The 20,838-nt window shown below is 45.0% G+C and overlaps 1 protein-coding gene across 1 annotated transcript in view; it reads right to left on the reverse strand.

The window, feature by feature from the left end:
* Positions 1 to 20,838, reverse strand: part of NCKAP5 (NCK associated protein 5) — a 946,230-nt gene that overhangs the window by 791,475 nt on the left and 133,917 nt on the right. Inside the window, exon 2 of the mRNA XM_084893312.1 lies at positions 12,175 to 12,304. Coding sequence (XP_084749438.1) covers positions 12,175 to 12,243 — 69 coding nt within the window. The 5' untranslated portion in view covers positions 12,244 to 12,304. The remainder of the gene's footprint in view (positions 1 to 12,174; positions 12,305 to 20,838) is intronic.

A 20,838-nucleotide genomic window follows, 5' to 3' on the forward strand; every position in this document is an offset into this window, starting at 1 on the left:
GTCACTCTCTCCTGTCCCACATGGTTCTGTGGCCACCATCTCCTCGCCCTTTCAAGCACAGCAGTGGCAATGGGCCCACTGTTTTAGCCTCAGGGTGCTGCATTGCTACCTTGTTGAGTTCCTTAAATCCTGCCTAACCTTTATAAGAGGCCCTTCAGTAAGCTCCTGCCCGCCGCTTTGCCTGAATACACACTGGGAGCTAACACGGTGCCTCTGTGTCTATTTCCTCCAGGGCCTCCACTGACACAGGAAGTAGGGAACCAACATCACTATGGGAGGTTATGCAGGTGCTGCTACAAGGGCGAGGCATGCCAACCCCAACAGAAGGCTCTCTTCTGCCTTCACTTCCTCTGGCTGCAAGTCACCAGGCAGGAATGAGGTCAGACAGTCTGCCTCAGGGAACTACCAGCAGAACCCAAAGTTAGCCTGGGAGGTCTCCCCTACCAACTGGTGAGATGGCACTCAGTGAGAAGGGAAGGACAGTGCGAGCCAGGGTCGTCATACTGGGTTGATGCCTTCAGGGATGTCATGCTCGGTCCATGCCACCCCTGGTGGATTATGGCCAGCCTTCATGGCCTTCCCATTTTGAGGGACCCTAGGCCCTGAAAACAGCTCCCCTGCTGGCTCTGACAGATGGGTCACAAAATTTATCACACCAAATGATTCCATTTCCTCCACACATCCATGTGCATAAGAGCAGCCAATCAATTATTTTGTATTCAAAAACCTACTGAGCTAAAGGCAAATGCTGATAACTAAGAAGCAGAAAGGTGCTGAAGACTGGAGGCAAGCAGACCTCAGAGGCATCTTCGGAAACAGACATTATGATCCATTAAGCCTCTTTGGGAACTGAGATTCATGAGGAGGAAACGTCTGGAACTGCCTGGCATGTGAAGGAACCAGGAGGAACCACGGTTTGGTCTTGTAGAGAGCAGCCCTGACAAATGGGATTTTGTGTTAGGAGGTCTGCGGAATTAGAACATGAAAGGGACAGAATGGAGGCAGTGCATCTGGGGTTAAGTGAAGCGTTTTAATGCAATGGCCCCTGGATGTACTCATGAAATATTAATTGATGTTGGGATGAATGTGAAGGCTGTCACATGAATAGAAAACTGGCAGAAAGATCCTAAATACTGGCTCAGCTGAGCCCAGGCAACAGAAGATGGCAATTCAACAGAAAGTAATGAAAACACTGCCTCATTCACAGCCTTAACCCTGTGGATGCTTAATAAATATTAATTGATAATGATGAACTACAGTAGCGGCTGGTAAATTAGTGTGAGACAGGCTGCTGAAATACAGCTAATATATATACCACTGGTCTAACACACACTGATGGATGAAGGGGAAGAAAGAAATCAACATGATTTAGCTGTGCCACGCAAGCTGCCATGCACCAGGGGGTACGGGTAAGAACATTAACAGAAGGTAGGGAGGGGTGGCTACAGGGGGCAAGAGGAAAGTGAAGATGGTAATTCAGGATTACAGTGGAGCCTTCTTAGGGTCTCAGCGATTCCTCAAATATAAACCCAGCACCTTGGAGTCAGGCACTGTTCTTTTAAGACACCGTGGTTTTCTCAATAAAGTTCTGCTTCAGGGAACGCAGGGACGCCATAGATTAAATCTGGACCAATCTCCTAGAGGAGGCTCTGAAAGCCTCTCCTCCTTGGGGAAGCCCTCCCTGATCAATACAGCCAGAGAGCAACCTCCTTTTTATAAATCCCATCATTCTTGTCTGCACCACTGTGTACCTGCTAGTGTCAGAGTGCCATGATTTGTGAACATGTCACCACATTTTAAAAAAGCGTTGGAAAGCAGCAATCATGCTTCGAATTTCTCAGCACTCACTCAGGGCTCCACTCTTAGCACTTCACGGGGCTTTGAGCCTCACAGGCGCTCAGTTCCTGAGCTGACCAGCAGGAACTCCAGAAAGAAGAGCAGGGACCCATCAGTGAGAACACGCAGGTGCCGACTGGATTCGAGGAGCAGCTTTCAAGGAATCAATGAAAGCTCTACCTCTTGTTATGGACAAAGCACTAGAAAGGCTGCCACAGGACGATCTTAGACAGCCAGAGGACGATGCAGGAAACTCAGTTGCCATGGAAACTTGTATGATATGATGAATCCCATTGTTGAAAGGTGGTGAGGCACTGGGAGAATGCCAAGCAGATCTCTGATCTCTGAGCCCCACAAAAACACAGAACATGCCAAGCAAAGATCTCTGCTCATTTGTACTTACTTCTGCTACAGAAGCAGCATCATTTCATCTCCAATCAATAACAGCATCTGCAAAAGGCTTGCAAAATGTTTCCAGTTCCTATTTTGATTTCTGAGACCTCACCTGTGCACAGAGCTGCACCTGAGGCCGGCGACAGCACTCACTGCAGCCACATGAATACAGATGAGCAGGTGCTGCTGAGACCCTGGCCTATGACCTGGGCAAGGAAAGCTCTCTGTGTGCAGGTGCTATGGGCCGGGCTTGCTAGATAATGGGAGGTAAAGCTATCTAACCATTGGTGGGTCACAGATACCTTTGAGAATATCCTTATACCTATGGACTTGATGCCCAGAAAAATGCACATATGCATACAAAAAAAATCTAATCTTTCAGAGAAGTCAAAACCTCTGGAGTTGGGACTCAAGAGGATCCAGATGCCCTGATATAATCTCTGATGTAAAAGTCTACATACACACTGGAATCATCCTTGGACAAAGCCGAAGAGCAGGGTATCATCTACCCCCTCCAACCTTCCCAACAAGCCCCTGGTGTCTTCCCCAGGTAGTTCCCCTCACTCCATATCCAGTGCCACCTGCTAGTATGTACTCAGCCCATGAACTCACTGCTCAGTTCACTCCTCATCTATTCATTTCACTGTTTTCTATGTGTCAGACTTTAGGGACACAAATGTGAGTCTGACATGGCTCATGTCTTCTGGGGGCGTACAGTTCAGTTCAGTCGGGACTGATGCTGCCTTCCAAGGGACATCTGGCCGTGTCTGGAGACAGATTTTTGGTTGTCACATCTAGGGGAGGGTGATTGGCATCCAGTCGGTAGAGGCCCGGATGCTGCTAAACATCCCTCAATGCACAGGACAGTCCCCTTACAAAAAATAATAATAATCATAATAATAAAGAAATATAGGGTCCAGAATGTCAAGAGCGTTTTGATTGAGAAATTGCTCTAGACAGGTATGACAGTGTCAAATGCAGTGACAAAGCCCAAAACAGGAAAGGGTGCTGTAATAGGAACTCAGGGAGCTATGGTACTGATGGCAGGCTGGCTTATTTCAATGCTGAGAGGAAGGAGGAAGGAAGGGGAAAGAAGCGTCATGGGGGAAAGCCATCACCACAATGCAGGCAGACATTCCTTCGGGCGACATAAGAGGAGGGAGCACCAGTTGCAAGTGGTGAGCAAACAAATGGCAATTTGGAGAGAATCTCCTGGGAAATGATGCTGGCTCCTCACCCACTTCCGCTGCCAATGGCCCAGCCAAGCCAATGCGGGGCCATCTGGTAGGACCATCACTCAAGTGATGAGCCAAAGTACATGCTGGATGTGCCACTTCCCCCTATTCTACTCCCGCTCTAGTCAATCATCCCACCTCATACAATCAGTCCTCATGAGGGTAAAGATATAAAATTACAGACATTATATGTTATGGATATGCTACTATTATAAACTTGAATCTCTATAGAAGTTAGTTTCAAGATCTGGTTAATTAGGAAAAAAAGCACAGGACCAGAAATCAGGCCTAGACCAAGTTCCAAGATGTATAATCTTTCTTCTTTGTAAAGCCTTCCTCTCCCACCTCCTCTAAAATTATCCTGGGAAATCAGACCTGCCTCTCTCACAGGAAAACTGGGCCCAGCTGCCATGCTGATCCACATGTAACCCTGCAGCCCTGCTGAGGCTGGGGCTCTCTGAGTCTGGGAAGAGCCATGCGAGGAGCTCCCACTAATGGAATGGAAAAGTTTATGTCTCCACACTGCTAGCTGCGCATTCCCAGAGTGGTAAGAAGCCAGACCTGCCTTGAAATCCCAGCTCTATCACTCACCAGTCCTATAGCCTTGAGGAAGTTATTAACTTGTTAATCTTCAGATTTCTCATTTGTAAAATAGGAACAGAGTTCCACCTCACAGGGCTGCCATAAGTATTAAGTGACAGCTTCCATGGAGCAAAGTACCTGGCACAGAACAAACCTCAATACATTCTCAGGAAGGAAGCCTTCCTGGCTAACCCAATGCCGGATTTTCTGCCTGACCATGCTGAGCTGTCCGCTAAAATGGCTTCAACGTTAGACTGTCAGCCCCACTGCTGACCTTTTCCATGCTCACCACTTGGACGTGTCTGCTTCTGCTCCTCTGGCCTGCTCCCATCAGTTTTAGGCCTCAGTGGCGGTGCTGGGTGCTGCTCACACCTCCTAGCACTGTTTTCCTTGGGTTCCGACCTCTCCCTGCTTGTCCAGAGCCCCATTACGACCCTTAGCAACCAGGTACTGTGGGCTGTGCCCACCTGGCCAAACCTCCCTGCCTTCTGTCAGCCCACCTACCCCAACTCCATCCATAGTCCCCAGGGGCCTGTGCTGCTGGAGGGCAGCTGGACAGGACATTTCTCCAGCATTTTCCTGACCTGCCATGATGGGCTCAGCGAAGCTGGTGGGAGGATTCACTGGGTAAACATGCACTTAGAAATCAGACACTTTTCTAACTCTGCCACTTCCACTTTATGGGGAGAACAGGAAAGATTCGTGCACGTCACTTTAGGAAGGTTGCTAGCCCAGGCTAAAGGTTGTTAGCCCAGGCTCTACACTTGCTGCTTTTATCCAAAGGGGCCTTGGCTGGATCCTCAAACACCACCACACCTCCCAACCCCTGGCTCCAGAGCAGGGTCTTCATTCCTCTTAGGGTTTGTAGGCAACAGCTGGGCTAGCAGCCTGTCGGGGCAGTGATGCAGTCCCTGTCGTTCCTGACCCTCCTCCCCTTGATGCTTCCTTGGGAAATCTCAAACCTGGCACCAGAGGACAAAGGCCAGGCCTTGCACAGGGCAGCCGAGTCAGGCGACTGAGTACACAGACTGTATGCAATAGTGTTATTGGACAATGCACAGGTGGAACTTCTCCATTGCTAGTGGGAATGGTGTTGTTGGGGTGCTGCTGAAATAAAAATTTCCAGGGGACCCTGACCAGTCTGACCAATTGGTTGGGCATTGTCTCATGCACCAAAGGGTTCCTGGTTTGATCAGTGATCAGGGCATAAGCCTTGTTTTCAGGCTTGATCCTGATCAGGGTGCATGAGGATCAATGTTTCCCTCTAAAAGTGATGTTTCTCTCTTTTTCTTATTTTCTTTCTCTCTATATTTCTCAAAAAATCAATAAAAATACTTTTTAAAGAATTTTCAGAGGCCCCCGTGAAAAGATGAGATGTGGTAGAAAGCTTTATTTGTGTGGATTTACATCCTTGGGTTGCAAAATCCAGTTCCCCTTAAGCCAGTCCTGGAAAAGGTGCAGCTAGGGATGTGCCAGAGCTAAAAGCAAATCAGGTGTCCAGAGTGCCCGTTCCCTGGTAGAGCTGGGTCCTGTGTAGCACCAGGCTAGTCACAGTCCATCACTCCATTGTGTGTGGGGTCGACATGGCTGTGAGCCATGTGGGCAAATGCAGGCATGTGAGAACACACCCCTCCAATAAGAAGGGAGGGAACTCCTTTGCTCAGGAGCTTATATAGCACGGATTTCATGCTCTTGCAGTGGCCACGCCTATTCTGGCCAATGACCTGCTCCCAGGTGTGACTGACAGGTATGTATCTTTCCTACGTCACCCAGACTTCACTGAGCATGCATCTATTTGGTCCTCCTTTTGTTCCTTCCCTGTTAATTAATTACCAGGTTAATTATAATGATACTATTCCCCCCTGAGATAAAAGGAACCTCTGTAATCTAACAAAGGAGAAAAGGGCAAAGCATTAGAAAGGGCCAAGGGCAGATGGGATTTGATAGCTAGACACCTTTCCTAGCCAGCTGCAGTATGTGCTCCATCAAGCATCCCCTGGTGAGGATGGTCTATGCAGCACCAGCGAGTAAAGGCTACAGCATGCCTAAATCTCTACAAAATTTAGATTTTTCCCCCTTAGTTTTCATAATCTACTGGCTGTACTGAGCAATACTCACCATGCCCCTATTTTGTGTTTAGAAAAAGCTTCCGTGAGTTTTGAGCTTTCTAAACTATTTCCCTTTGCTCAACTTCTTGCGACTTGGGTCTATGCATCTTTGTGTAACAGCCCAAACCTGTTCCTTTGCCTGCCTGGGCAGATTGCACGTCCTGAGGGTGGACACAAGCCATGACTCGGAGTTAGCACTCAGTAAAAGTGCATTATCCAGTTTCCCATTTCCCTCCTGTGAGTGGAGCTCTCAGAATCCAGCATGCTGCCTGCCTTGATAAATAAAGTTTAATTGGAGCATAAGTCACACCCATTTATTCATGTACTGTCTGTGGCTGCTCTCCTCCACAAGACCAGAGTTGAGTAGCTGTGTCTGCTCATTTGACAGGCAGAGCCTAGAACATTTACTGTCTGGCCTGTTACAGCCTTTGCTGATCCTTGCTTTGATATTGACTTCAGTAAATGGAAAGGCTGAGAAGTTCCATAATCTGCCTGTGAGCTGTAGGCCCAGGAAAGCTGGTGGTATATTTCCAGTCCAAATGCCAAGGCCTAAGAACGAGGCGTAAGTCCCAGTCCAAGTCCGAGGGCCCAAGCACCAGGAGAACCAATGTCTGAGGGCAGCAGGTGTGGGAGCTCTTGTAGAGAGCAGACTTGCCCTCCCCTGCCTGTTTGCTCTGTGCAGGCCCTCACAGATGAGATGGTGCCCACCAGCAAAGGTGAGGGCCACCTTTACTTAGTCTATGCTACTCTCCTCTGGAAACGCCTCCCAGACACCCCCAGATAGAACATTCTGACAGCCACCTGGCTATCTCTGGCTCAGTCATGTTGACCTATACCAGTGGTCTGTAAACCGCAGTTTACCGCTCTGTTGACTAATGAGTTTGCCTACCATTGACCTATACTAACCATCAAAACTTGATATAAGGAGAACGTTACCCTGGAAAAAAATAATTCAGCAATAAAATTAGTTGTCACCAGGGATATAGGACAATATCCTTGGGTTGCATCTTCTCTTCCATCCTAAACCTTGTCTACCATATTCTCTCCATTGCTCTAAAGCACAGCTCTAACGACAGATCCTCACAGAGTCTCCTCACTGCCTCCCACTGTGATCCCGGCTCCTAGCCCCGTCAGCAGCACACGGTTTGCCTCCGCCACGATATACTAATTTTCCTGCTTATTGGGTCAGCTTCCAAACCCTGGGAATATTTCCGGTTACCAGTCAGGGGAACCCTGCAGGAATAAGATGGCCACTCAATGACCTAGTTGAGGAGAACCAGTAAGGAATTGTTCAGTGAAGGTGGAAAGACCTAAAGCAAACCAACACGAGACGGGCTGGTAGCACTGAAGTCATTAGAGCCCAGAAGCCTGAGGAGTGTGGGGAGGCAGAAGGGCCAGAACACAGAAGGGGCTGGTGATGGCTGCAGCCAGGGCTGTGCCACAGAGTCACCCAACAAACACTGTGACCACAGGCAGAGGAGTCCAGTCCCCGTGGCCCACAACCAGCAGGAAAACAGTGACGTTGACCGCTTTCACCTCCCAACCACTGATATCCTGCTAGGTCCTTCCACTGGCCAAACCCAACCAGATGCCACAAACCCACAGATCCTTTTGACAAGATCCCTGTGCTGCTCCTCAAGAGGTGCACAGCCAGGAACAGGGGATGGGGTGCATCTGGAGGAGAGAGTGGCAACTATCCAGCACGTCCCACCGCTATAAAAGCACCTCAATATAAAGCAGACTTTCAAAGACGTGTGCTGATTGGTCTAATTAATGTGTGCTGTGGAAGGCCTAATTACTCTAATGATTTGCATGTAAACTGTCAAGAGGATGAAGGATGAACTGAAGGGTCTAATTGGGGCCTTTCCTGCTTCTGGAAGTCCATCAACCAGCCCTGCCGTCACAGCTGAGGATCACACATGACCAACGTTTTGTTTTCTTTTCAGTGGGGGAGAAAGGAATGGGGACACCAGGAAGGAATTCATCATTCATAAGAGGAACTACTACTCCTCTCTGTGCTTAAAAGCAAAAGACATTTCCCCCCCCCCCCCAAATTAAAAGAGAATGTTTGCCATTGAAACGTGAGCTGGTAAAAAAAGATAACGCACTCCCCAGCCTTCTCAGCAGTTATGTTATCACAGCGACACGTGTCAAATAGCTGCACAGGAAGCCGGGGAGTGATCCCTGCACATAAAAAAGCGCAGTGTGAAATGCGGACTTTTTCTGATCAAAAATCATCCTGAGGAGAGCTGAACAGCTTTGGATCAAGGGACGATGTCTAGGGCAATTTTGTTGTTTTCAGAGAGAAGACTACTGGCGGGGACGTGCCGCTGCTCGCACACTCCCACTGGGCAGGCGCACTTGCAGGCACTTGTCTTGCTCTCGGGTCTTTACCCCCCCACATTGAAACAAATTTCTCATTTCAGTTTCACTTACCTGTTACTTTCTTCTTAAAATGGATGATTTATCAAGTAAAATAATCATCAACATCAAAGAATAGTTCAGCATTACCAGAGTGTACACACACACACACACACACACACACACACACACACACACAAACACACTCACACACTCACTCACTCACACCCTCCCCGGTATCATGCTCTGAAAGCAGAATTGTGACTAAGAACCACAAACTCGCTCCCCCACTAGAGGTTTGTTTTAGAATCTGAGCATGAGTCTCTGCACTCGGTGGTTCTTCCAGCCTAAAAATGGTAACTTGCTGCAAGGGAGCTATAATTTCTACTCCACACCTCACGATTTAATTGAAAATAGATGTAAAATAAGGAGTGTAATGAAGTTAATAGCACCTTACTCTCGCAGTCCATTAGGAGGAATTTTTTCCTGCGAAGTGGAAACTGGAAATTACCTCTGGGCCTTCTCACTGTCCAACACACCGGTCACCATGACACTCGGGGGGATTCAAGGCTGAAGGATGTAATGTTTTTCTTTCCTCTGGTCAGTTTTCCAAAAGGACCTCTCCTCTTACTGGGGTCCTTTTGAGAGATAAAGGCCTGAATAAACAGGCAGCAAACTGCCCTTCTACTCCTGGTCGTATCTTAGTTGTAGAGTCTCAGGAAAAGTATTGAACTTTGCTGGGTATTAACTACTCCTTTGGCAAAGTGGGGGGACTAGATAAACCATTCCCAATTTAGTCTCTCTCACGTTCATGTCTTACTCCCTCTCTCCATGTCTCTTTCTTTCTCTCTTTCCTCCTTTCATCCCTTTATCCCTTCATCCCTCTCCAAATATAAAAAAAATTATTAAAATATCATAAAATAAACATGCCTTGGGAATTATATGATGTGTTTCCCCTTTTTCTCTCTCTTATATTTCCCAGCCACCCTTCCCTAGAATCATCCCTGTGTGTTCCTTGCCTAGTTATTTGTATGATTTCAGCATAGATCCTAAAGGAGGGCCATGTCTTAGATTCACATCCTTTATAGCTCAGTGAATTTTTTTTGGTCGTGTGTGTGTGTGTGTGTGTGTGTGTGTGTGTGTGTGTGTGTTTAATAATCCTCACCCAAGGATATTTTTCCTATTGATTTCTAGAGAGTGGAAGGGAGGGAGAAAATATAGAGATGTGAAAGAGATACATCAATCGGTTGCTCCAGGGCCAGGGACCAGGGACCAAAGCTGCAACCCAAACATGAGCCCTTGACTGGGAATCAAACCCTAACCCTTCCCTGTGTTGGTCAATGTTCTAACCAGTGAGCAACATCAGTCAGGGATACAGGCACCAGTCAGTTTTGATCTCAACCCCTCCTATCTCTTCCTGACAGTCACAATACATTTCATCTAAGGAACATTCAGTGGGCCTCATACTCAAGGAAACAAGTCGAAAAGAATATTATTGCTGTGATTGTCCCAGCAGCAGTATCTTATATGAGGAAGGAACACAGCACTAAAACAGAGGGGGAAATTACAGTCTCCCAGCATAACACTGAATAGCAGGCAAGCACCCCATGCATTGGAACATGTAGTCACAGATGACCACATCCTTTTTCAGGATTTTCCCATATACACGTGCAGATGTAACAATCTGCCTCTAGGAAACAAGAAAGGCATTTCACTAGAGTAAAAACTCTCCCAAGCATCATTTAGGGAGATTGAACAGGATTAAGTTTCTTAGGTGGTCCAGGCAACAAGTTCTCATTTTCACAGTGTTCTTTTATGCTGTGAGTCAAAACACAGATTCATTGCCCCCACAAGACTTGGGGTAGCGCCATATGCCAACGGGAACACAAGCTTAGTTTGGGGCTTCCCGCTAGCACTGGTAATGTGACAGGCTCTGATTTATGCTCACAGTCCAACCTATCACTGAGCAAAATATAAATGTGGCCAAAGATTTCATTTAGACTATTTCCTCTTTCTCTGATGTTCAGGGACCCAATCCTTCCTGCTAATCCACTTCCCCTTCCCTGCTTACCCCAACCCAGCCCTGCATTCCAGTTCTCTATATTTGGTCCCCTCTTGTTTACCAATTCCCTCCACAAAACTCTGCTCATCTGATGACACCTGGGACTGATCCAAGATCTTTGCTTGTAAGTGCTACTATGAGTTACTGAAAGACAATAGCTTAGCATGTCTGCTTTGACAGGGTCATTGCATATTCTCTATGGAAGAATTTGGGCTTTGGGGACTAACCAACAAGAATGATATTTTGGTGTTAAGAGAATCTTTCCTGTGCTGCTCATATCACACTATACGAGCATCTCTGTCCCTGCGTGGGCATAAGACAGACCCAGCGGCAGCCTGATATGAAAGAAGTGTTTTCTTTGTCAAAGGAAAGGCTGAGAATTATCTTTTTATCCTAATTCCCCATATGTTGCAAAAAGGAATAAATATAAACACACACACACACACACACACACACACATGCACACACACAATTTTCACTATATTCTACCTAGAGATAGAAGACACTAGAGATGAGGAGAACACATAACCTTTGGGAGTTGAACTTAAAATACTATTAATTTTTTTAGCCTCTGAAGGTCTGCTGCTCAGTGCACAGCCCTCAGAGATGGAGAAGTTGCATTGAATAACAAAAAAAGAACTAGACCCAAAAGTTCCTCAATCCCCAAACACATCTGTGAAAAGTTTGTGATATGAAACCTCAGCAGTTATGGGATAAACAGCTAATTTGTACAATTACAGAGTAAGATCTACAGCAGCAGAGTTGGAGAAGTGCAACTGATAAATCAATTCAACCAGTATTTTATGGGACACCTACTCTGATCCAAAGTCCGGGCCAGCTGCTGGGAGTATACAATCAATAAAGCACATCCCTATACAATAAGCAAATGAAGGAACCAAGCTAGCTTCTATCTCAGTACATGAGCAAAAGGGAAGAGTGGCTTGCCAGCTTTGATTTCTTGCCCTGTTCATATGCATTCTATGATAGAAGAGATGACATTTTAGCTCAAAGACGAAAGAGTGGCCAACCTTCAGGAATCAGGGACTTAATCTATTTCCTTGAACTAACCAGATTCTCATACATAAAAACAAACACAACCATATGGTTAAGAACGATGCTCATCAGCATTAAAACATTTAGAAGAAAGTCTGTGGACAATTAAACTCATTTACATACCTAAGAAGTTCTCAGAGTTTCTTCGCTCTTCAATATTGGAGCTCTATTGAATTCTTGTTCCACTTATCCCAAAGTTAAGATAAATGGGTGATGGAACGACTATATATAGGCTCAGCATTTGGCATCAGCTGTACAGTAGTGTTTTTGTATAGGTTAAAGTCTACTTCGGCTGGAATTAATGTAATTATATATAATGTTGACAGATTATGACATTTGCCTATTAAGACACTATACAAACATTCCAATAATTTACAGGCTTTTGACTCAGTAAAAAATAAATGAAACAAAATCCCAAGGGATATTGCTAATGGGGTAACTGAAATAGAGGTTTCAAAAGCACAGGGTTCAGGAAATAACAGTCAAAGAATAATGCATTTTCAGCCAAAACATACAGAGTGGTAAATGAATATTTAGTACTTACCACAAGACTGCTGTCTAGAGACAGCCTTTTTCCAAAGTCCCTTTTCTCAAGCTGTCTCTTTCCCTCCATGGGTGAAGTTATTTATTTTCCTTTGTGATTTATAAGAATTCCCCCTCTGTTTCCAGGGTCACTGCAAAAAGTGAACATGTTTTTCACTATCCACGTGAACAGTGTTTAAACCCTTGTTTTTTAACTTTCTAACCAGGAACAAGTATTGGAGCCAAAAATATCCAGACCCAAATAATAAGTATAGAACTGGGCTCTCTCAACGTCCAAGACCTCTCCTGTTGCAAATGTCAGAGTCATCTTTATGGAGGCCCCTGCATTTTTATAGGTTTTGCTCATGGTGTTGGAGAATGGGTTTGCAGGTCGAATCAGCAGACTGTGGAAAAAAGCAAACAGTCCATTTCATGCCACACTTGCTCCTCACCCACCCTCTCTCTATTAGCTGGCACCATTCTGCTTCTGTGCACATAGATGCTGCCTGCAAATTCCATGAGATCAAACTGGCAAAACCCAGTGTTGGAAAACTGAAATATGAACATTTAAAAATATTTAATTTAAACATATTTGAGGAACATTATAAGATACATGTCCTTTGGGACAAGTTGATTTAGAAAGTTGATGACATCATTATTGCCAATGAGTATTTATTTGAACACCCACTGCATTCCACCGTATGAGATATGGTTCATCCCCGCACTCCACTGAGCTTGCTTGTTCTAGAATTATTAAGAATTCTAGTTAGTAAGAATGCATTGTATGTATTAAGCACAAGCTCCCAGGTTGCACCGAGATGGAAAAGGCTTGAACTAAGAGAAATGAGTTTGAGCCCAAGCTTTCCTTCCCATTAGCCAAGTGACTTTGAACAAGTCATTGAGCCTCTAAAAATCCAAGTTTCTCAACAGCAATCAAATGAAGTATGTAAAAAATAGTTTGAAGGTTATGACCTACAACTTGCCCATATGTCAGTTATAATTATACAGATACATTAAAAACTGGTTAACCTTAAATACTAGTTGACATAATTTAATGTCTTTGATGATTCAGAAGGCACTTTGAGATATAGAAATGCTCTTAATCCACACAAAATGCTCCTAATCTGCACAAATCCATTGTCCTGCTGATATTGAAGAGCTGAAGTTTATAAAATGCTATACCAATTACTTTTCATAAAATTGAAAATAAATATTTTTCACGACTCTCTCAACTGCTCTAACTCTGAAGAGGATGCAAGGGATTCCCCTTCACAGGCCACACACAGCATGTGGCCCCTTTTTCTTGATTTCTTCCACCAGAAGGCAGTTGTGGCCCAGACAGAGTCTGCCCAAATTATAGTTAATTGCAGGAAGCTGATGGACCCCTTTTCCAGTCCTAGCTCCATTCTCCATCTGAGTCATTCTCTCTCTCAGTTTTCAGAAACACTAATTTCAATTCATTACCGGTCCACTCAGAAACTCCTAGGAGTTCATTCTGAATTCAGGATAAAATCCAAATTTTTCAACATCATGTTCAAGGTCTACTTCCTGCCAACTAGTCTTCGCAATCCCAAACACACTAGGCACATTCCTGAGACCATGCTTTTGATCATACCTCTCACCTCCATCTGGTCTATCCCTCCCCTTGCTCCAACGCCTGGCTCAGCTCCCATCTCCTTCACAATACTTTCCTAGTCACTCCATTTGGCAATGAGTTCTTTCTCTCCCAAGTTTCATACAAGTCCTCAGTGCCTTACCTTATTAATCACCATCATCACCTAGGGTAATTCTTTCAATATAGTAAGTTCTTAATAGTTGCTTTTTGGTAGAGCCTAATAGTTAAAAACAAACTCTCTGAAGCATTTTTTTTTTCCAGAACTAAGTTAGCTCTACACTATTACTATAGACAAAACTATAGTAATCCCTAACAAATTTCAGATGACTACTAGTCATCTAAAATTTGTTAGGGAATTTACTTCCCACTTTCAATTGTTCCACCCACTTTGCAGCCCCTTCCTCCTCTCAGTGACTGGCTGTACTGGTAGCTCAGAATACTCTCTGTAATAATGAATCCAACTAGAGAGACTAATCAGACACTGAGATTTCCCTCTGAATGAAAAGCATGCCCTCCTAAGTCTTAATCCAAAGAGCCATGGGGTTTGATGAGTCACAATAGATAATCCTTTGACATTTAGTGCATATTTCTTAACTACCAGGGAGGACTCAGTACTTAGATGTTGATGACACAGCCATGTCTAAGACAGACTAGGTTCCTGACATTCTAATGGGAGGATATAGACAATAAAGAAGCAAACAAACAACTCCAAATGGTGATAGGTACCTGCTCTGTAGGCAATACTCCCCAGTAGGTGGTGTAACAGTTTCAAGCATGTGGAAGAGGAGAATAGTTTAAATAGAATGGTAAAGGTGGGAGCCAGCCATGTAAAAGCACGTGTACAGAGCATGCCAGGTAGAGAAATCAGTCTTTCTGCTGGGAAAGATCTGGGAAAATTTTGTGTGTCCCTGAACAGGGAACAAATCAAGCTAGGAAGAGAAAGTGTGAGTGTGAGCAAAATGCTGAGATGTAAGCAACAAAGGGCCCTTCAGGCCAAGGAAAATTGCTTGTTCTAAACACGATGTTGAAATCTGAGGGTTTTATTTTCTACATTACTCTTTACTAGCTAATAACATTAAACAAATTATTTAACCTATTTAAGCTTCAGTTGATTCAGCTATAAAATGGCATCAATAGTAGGACCTTCATAGTAGGGTTGATATGATGATTAATGAGCTGGTCCATTTAAAGAGAAATGCTTGATACACGATAGGTAATATTGGCTATCTTTTCCGGTAAATGTGATGAACTCATTAAGGAGAAACTCTGGTGACTGGATTTTATGCTCCATAATAGGCTAATGAGGCTTCATTTTGGGAAACGGGGATCCTTTGACATTCTCTATTAGCCTAGTCTACCAGGTGGATGGTAGATTGAACAGCTTAGCCTGGTCAATTTATTTTCATACTTTATGTTTTCAATTACAGAGGCAGAGATTGACATTCAAATATTTATCAACTGACACAGCACAGGTATTGACCAATCAGAACGACACAGTCCAGGGCAACAGGCAATATAACTGCGGCCGTGGATCCTGGCCAAACTTCAGCCTAAGTGTATGTCCTAACCCCATCCCAAGAACTTAAAAATGTATGTGTTAAACCATTAAACAATCATGAAAACTATCAAAGTTATACAAAAGGATCAAAGCAACACCCCACCCCCAAAAAAGTGGCAACCAGGTTATGTCAACATGAAAAGGAGAGGGATCCAAAAAGGAAAAGCCAGGAAGGCTGACACCTGCAGTTCCATCAGAGAAGAAGAGTACCCACATTTACATATGACCAGCAAGGAGTAAGGTTCTAGAAGACAAATGAGTAGGTCACACCACAACGACATTTTGGTATTACACTGGCCATTTGTTTCATCCAATAAACGCTCTTGCTCAGAGACCACTGTCAAGCAACCTTCTAATTTTACTTGATTCCTATGTAGGTTAACTTATAGAGGAATGTGCTGACCAGCAAATGTATGTAGGTGATATTTTGTTAAGTTATGTTTTCAGTACAATTTGCAATTTGGCATCTGACTCTATATTCATGAGTTAGGGATTTGCTTAGTATATTAATCAGCGTGTACTGCCATAACACAATACCACAGACAAGGTGGCTTAAACAATAGACATTTATTTTCTCACAGTTATGGGGGCCTGACGTTCAAGTTCAGGGTGCCTGCAGGGCTGGTTTCTGATAAGGCTTTCTCCTTAGTTTGCATTTGCCTATTCTGTGTCTTCACATGGCCTTTTCCTTTGCATGCTTCTGCAGTATCTTCCTTTTCTTATAAGGACACCAGTCCTATTGAATAAGGCCCCCAACTCTTAAGACATTACTTAACCTTAATCTCCTCCTCAAAGGCTCTAACACCAGTCCTGGCCAAATGGTTCCTTGGTAGGAGTGTTATCCCTTACACCAGAAGATTGTGGATTGGGTCCCCAGCTGGGAAGGCAACTAACTGATCAATATTTCTCTCTCTTACCAATGATTCTCTCTCAAATCAGTAAAAAACAAAAACAAAACCAAAAACCTATCCTATTGCCAAATATAGTTGTATTGGGGGTTAGGGCTTCCACATATGAGTTTTTAGGGGTCCAGTCCAATCCATAAGAGTTAGTTTTGATCAGATTTCAAAGCCTGATTACATTTCAGTGTACTAATAATCAAATTTCTAAGTCTAAACTGCTATGAGAAAACTCTGGGTGTCACTGGCTACTCCCAGGCCATCTTCCTCTCATCTGGCTCTTTCACTGTTTGATTTCACTACCACCACCCCGCACCCCACCTGGCTGTTTTATATTCATTCATCTCCGTACTGCAAGTCAAGAGGTGCAAACTAAATTATTGAGATTTATTAGTCAGCTGGGCACACTGGATTCTGCCTACAGAAAGCAGTAAGAGATCAGAAGGCAACAGGAAGGAAGACGCACCATTCTGCTTCCAGCTCCTGATGCCCAGCCTCAACAGGAGCACTAGAGGCTCCAGCGACTTCCCTGGTGCCCCCAGGACTCAGCGTAAGAAAAGGCAGCCAGCCGCAGACTCCCTCCCCAGGGAAGGGGAAGTACCGCCTTCTGCTCACCAGCCCTTCCAATAGCTTCCTAACAAATCCATGCAGTGGCTCCCTCTCTGCCTGAAATATCCAGATCAGTTTCTCATTCCCTGGCTTGACAACAGAAGCGCACCCCAGAGACAGACACCTTTGGACAGGCAGCAGCTTTCCCTGCACAACACGTGGCTTCCTTCTTGTGAGCCTTCTGAAGTCACAGCACTGATTAAAGTCCTCCGACACTAAGATCCTGAAGAGCAGGGACAGTGTCTTATGGTCCATGTTCCCCTAGAGCCGGGGTAGGAAAACTGCGGCTCGTGAGCCATATGTGGCTCTTTGGCCCCTTGAGTGTGGCTCTTCCACAAAATACCATGGCCTGGGCGAGTCTATTTTGAAGTAGTAGTGTTAGAAGTTTAAGTTTAAAAAAATGTGGCTCTCAAAAGAAATTTCAATCGTTGTACTGTTGATATTTGGCTCTGTTGACTAATGAGTTTGCTGACCACTGCCCTAGAGGGTATAATGCCTTGTGCATACCCACACGGCACACACTGAAGGAGCAATTGTTACTAAATGAATGACTAAATGAAGGAATGTTTACAGCTCTCCTCGTGAACATGCAAAGAGCAAGGCAGCAATGTAACACCCCTAAAGCAAAGAGATGCTGGGCACATGTATAGCACTGAACTTACTTTGCCAAATATACAGACATACCCATGCCTCAAAGAGAAGATTGTATCATGATTTAAAAACTATTATCAACCTAAAATTACGACTTAGGCCCTGCCTGCACTCACAAAGTGCCATGGCCCATTGTGTCCCTGTCTTTCTGGTGGCTTCTCACAATCCTGGCTCCAAGGAACACACACCTGCCTCTGAGGGATGCCCTGAATGCCTGGCCTTCCTGCAGGAGGGGAAGGAGTAGGAGGGATGGCCAGAGAGCTGAAGGACAACAGGATATGAAGCATCTATTTTTGGATGATGGTCATTGTTACTGATCTCTCCCCCTTACACTTTTCTCAGGCGAAGAAAATACTATGTATTGGCATCTGTAGAAATCTGAGTTGGCCTTAATAAATTCTCTTTAATATTCCTCACAGATAGTAATGGCCTCTCAGTGGTATACAGAGCCTTTAATATTCCTAGAGATATCAGTGTTTGTTTTTTTTCTGCTGGGCTTTGTTAACAAACTACATAACTTTCAATAACCAAATAACATCTTCCAATAAAATCTCAAAGGCACATTTCCTCATATGGATGTAGTCACACGCATGCAGACACACACTCTCACAAGTACACTCACACACATGCTCACACACTCACACACATTTCTTTGTATCATTTCTGCCTCCCTGCTCCCCCCACACCTTACCCCTGCTAGGAAATGGTTAATAGCAGTGGCAGCAGAAATGGAGAAACATGGTAGAGCCATGAGACACTGGAAAACTTGGATCCCAGCCCTCTTTGCCTGTGAATTTGAGCACATTCCCTAACTTCTGTGCGTCAACATTTCCTAATCTGTTCTCCACAGGTTATTGTGTGGCTCCAATGAGATCCCAAGTGAAAAAGCCCTTCCACCATCTATTTGTGATACTTTTCAGTTGCCTTCATTAAGCCACAAACAGGAGAAAGATGACTGTTCGCAGCAGTGAACATCCCGAGAACAGACTGTCAATCTCACTGGCATAGCTGCTGCAGCACCCACCACACTGGCTCCTGGAAATCCTAAAAAGAATAATTTTAGAACTGGATGTGCCAAAGACAGCCAAAGGACAGCGAGTTTCCTGTCCCTGAGAAGACAGCTGGGCAGCTCTGCCCACTTGGGGCTCCTCAGAATCTCCTGGGAGCCGGTGTAACACCCAGGAACAGGCCCTGATACAGACCCTGGAATCTCCAGCGACAGAAGTCTCAGGCACCAGAAGATGTGGCCATTGCTCAGGACAGTGGTTCTCAACCTCCGCTGCATATCCCAGTCACCTGGAGAGTCCCTGAGGCCTGTCCCCAGGCCAAATAGACTAGGATCACTAGGAGTGTGACCCAGTCATCATTCTTTTAAGATCCCAGAATGACTCCAAAACACAACCAAGGGAGCACCAGTTTGAAGGGAAAGTACCCCTTTCTTTATCTACTTCCCTTTCTTCCAGGGTCTTATGACTCTACCATGTTGGCATCAACTTCTGCCTTCTTGTTAACAGCAATTCTTAATCTGTACACTCTAAGGCAGTTAGATACAAACTGTGAGATATAAACAATGTTAGATACAAATAATTAGAACCAGCACCTTCCTTCCTCTCACCCCACCCTCTCAGGCTTTGCTCACAGTGCTACTAGTCTTGCTTTTTGTAGGAACTAGATTTGAATTAAGACAGAACTGTCAAATCTAGATTTCAAATTAACGTGCAGATATTGTAGAAACTCGAAGTGAGGCCACAAGTTAGAGAATGAAGGAAGAAATGTCCAACATCAAGACCAAGAGGGTCAGAAAGTCCTGAATCAAATGCTCCCAAATCCCACTCCATCATTCCTGTCCACTGTTCTCCAATGTGAGCACCTTGCTCTCATTTGACAGTGCCAATAGCAGAAATTATGACTTTGTGAGATTTGCTTAGAGCTACCAAACAGAATGTTTGAAACTCCTGTTACCTTTATATTAAAACTATTCTTGTACTATAGGTCCAGTGCATGAAAATTCATACACTGGAAGGGGGGGTCCCTCAGCCCAGCCTGCTTCCTCTCACAGTCTGGGAGCCCTCAGGGATGGGAGGCAACCCAGTGATCAGGGGAAGGTGACGCCCCATCACATCTCTGCTGCTACCACTGCCTGCAGCACAAGCCTCAGCCAGCCTTGGTTGCCTGAGCCTTGGGCATCCCTGAACAGCTGGGGGGCTGAGGAGACTGCAGGACTCCAAAGGAAGGCACATGGGGCAGACCCGACCTTGTTGTGCACCTGCCGCCCCAGCAGGGCTGAGGGGACTGGGTGACGGCATCTTTGAGGGTGCAGCAGTCAATTAGCATATTCCCTCCTTATTGGCTATGGGTGCTGCTATCTTTGAGGGAGTGGTTAGTCAATTAGCATATTGCCTCCTTATTGGCTGTGGGCACCACCATCTTTGTGATGGTGTGAGGGCCAATTAGCACATTCCCTCTTTATTAGATAGGATCTTTTCATAGCTATCTATTAAGCCTCTGTAAAAGAATAGCAGAAGGCTGGCCTTACTCATCAAACACACACACAACCATTTCCTTTTGAAAATACACTGGCTCAGTAACCTGCAATTGAGACATCCATTCATGAGGTGTTTAGGTAAAGGTGTGTGGACACGTGCACGTGTGTGTATGTATGTGTATGTGTATGTGTATATTTGTGCATGTGTGTATGCATGAGTATGCATGTGTTGCACAGGTGTGTGTGTGTGTGTGTGTGTGTGTGTGCGTGCGCACATGCACTCTGAGTAAACAGAAAACTGCCATCTCCATTCTGGAAATGAGGAAACAAACAAAACACCAAATCATGTGATATTCAACCATTAGGTGTCTATTTAATCCTAGAGCACCCTGACACTGACTGGGAAGAGTGCTAATATACACCCCCGAACGCAGTGTCCATCCTTGCCAGAAAAATGCATGGTTAGACACACACTCTCAGGAATGTGACAACAGCTTTCTCCTTTGAAGTACAGAAATGTTTGCATGGTGATGAAAACTGGCTTTAAAAATATGGTTTCATGAGCTCATGTTTATTAAACCTCTCATCCTACATGCTGTCCAGTAGCTTAGAGCCGGTGGCTTAAAAGCTGGTTGAACCCCTTAGAATCACGGCCCATGGCCCCTTCCAGGTAAACGGTACCTCCAACATGGAGAGTGAGGGGGCACAGCAGAGCCTGGCTGTGAGGAGCTTGGCATTGTTCAACACATGGCTTTGTAAGCTGAAGCAGTTAAAATGTTGATAGTGCTTCAAAATAAGTTCCTTAGGAATAGAGGACAGGGAAAACTCCTCGAACCTTTAATATGTCCAAAAATCAATAATGTCCAACC

Source organism: Pipistrellus hanaki (assembly GCF_964339955.1).
Source record: "Pipistrellus hanaki genome assembly, chromosome: 8".
NCBI classification, from domain to species: Eukaryota; Metazoa; Chordata; class Mammalia; order Chiroptera; family Vespertilionidae; genus Pipistrellus; species Pipistrellus hanaki.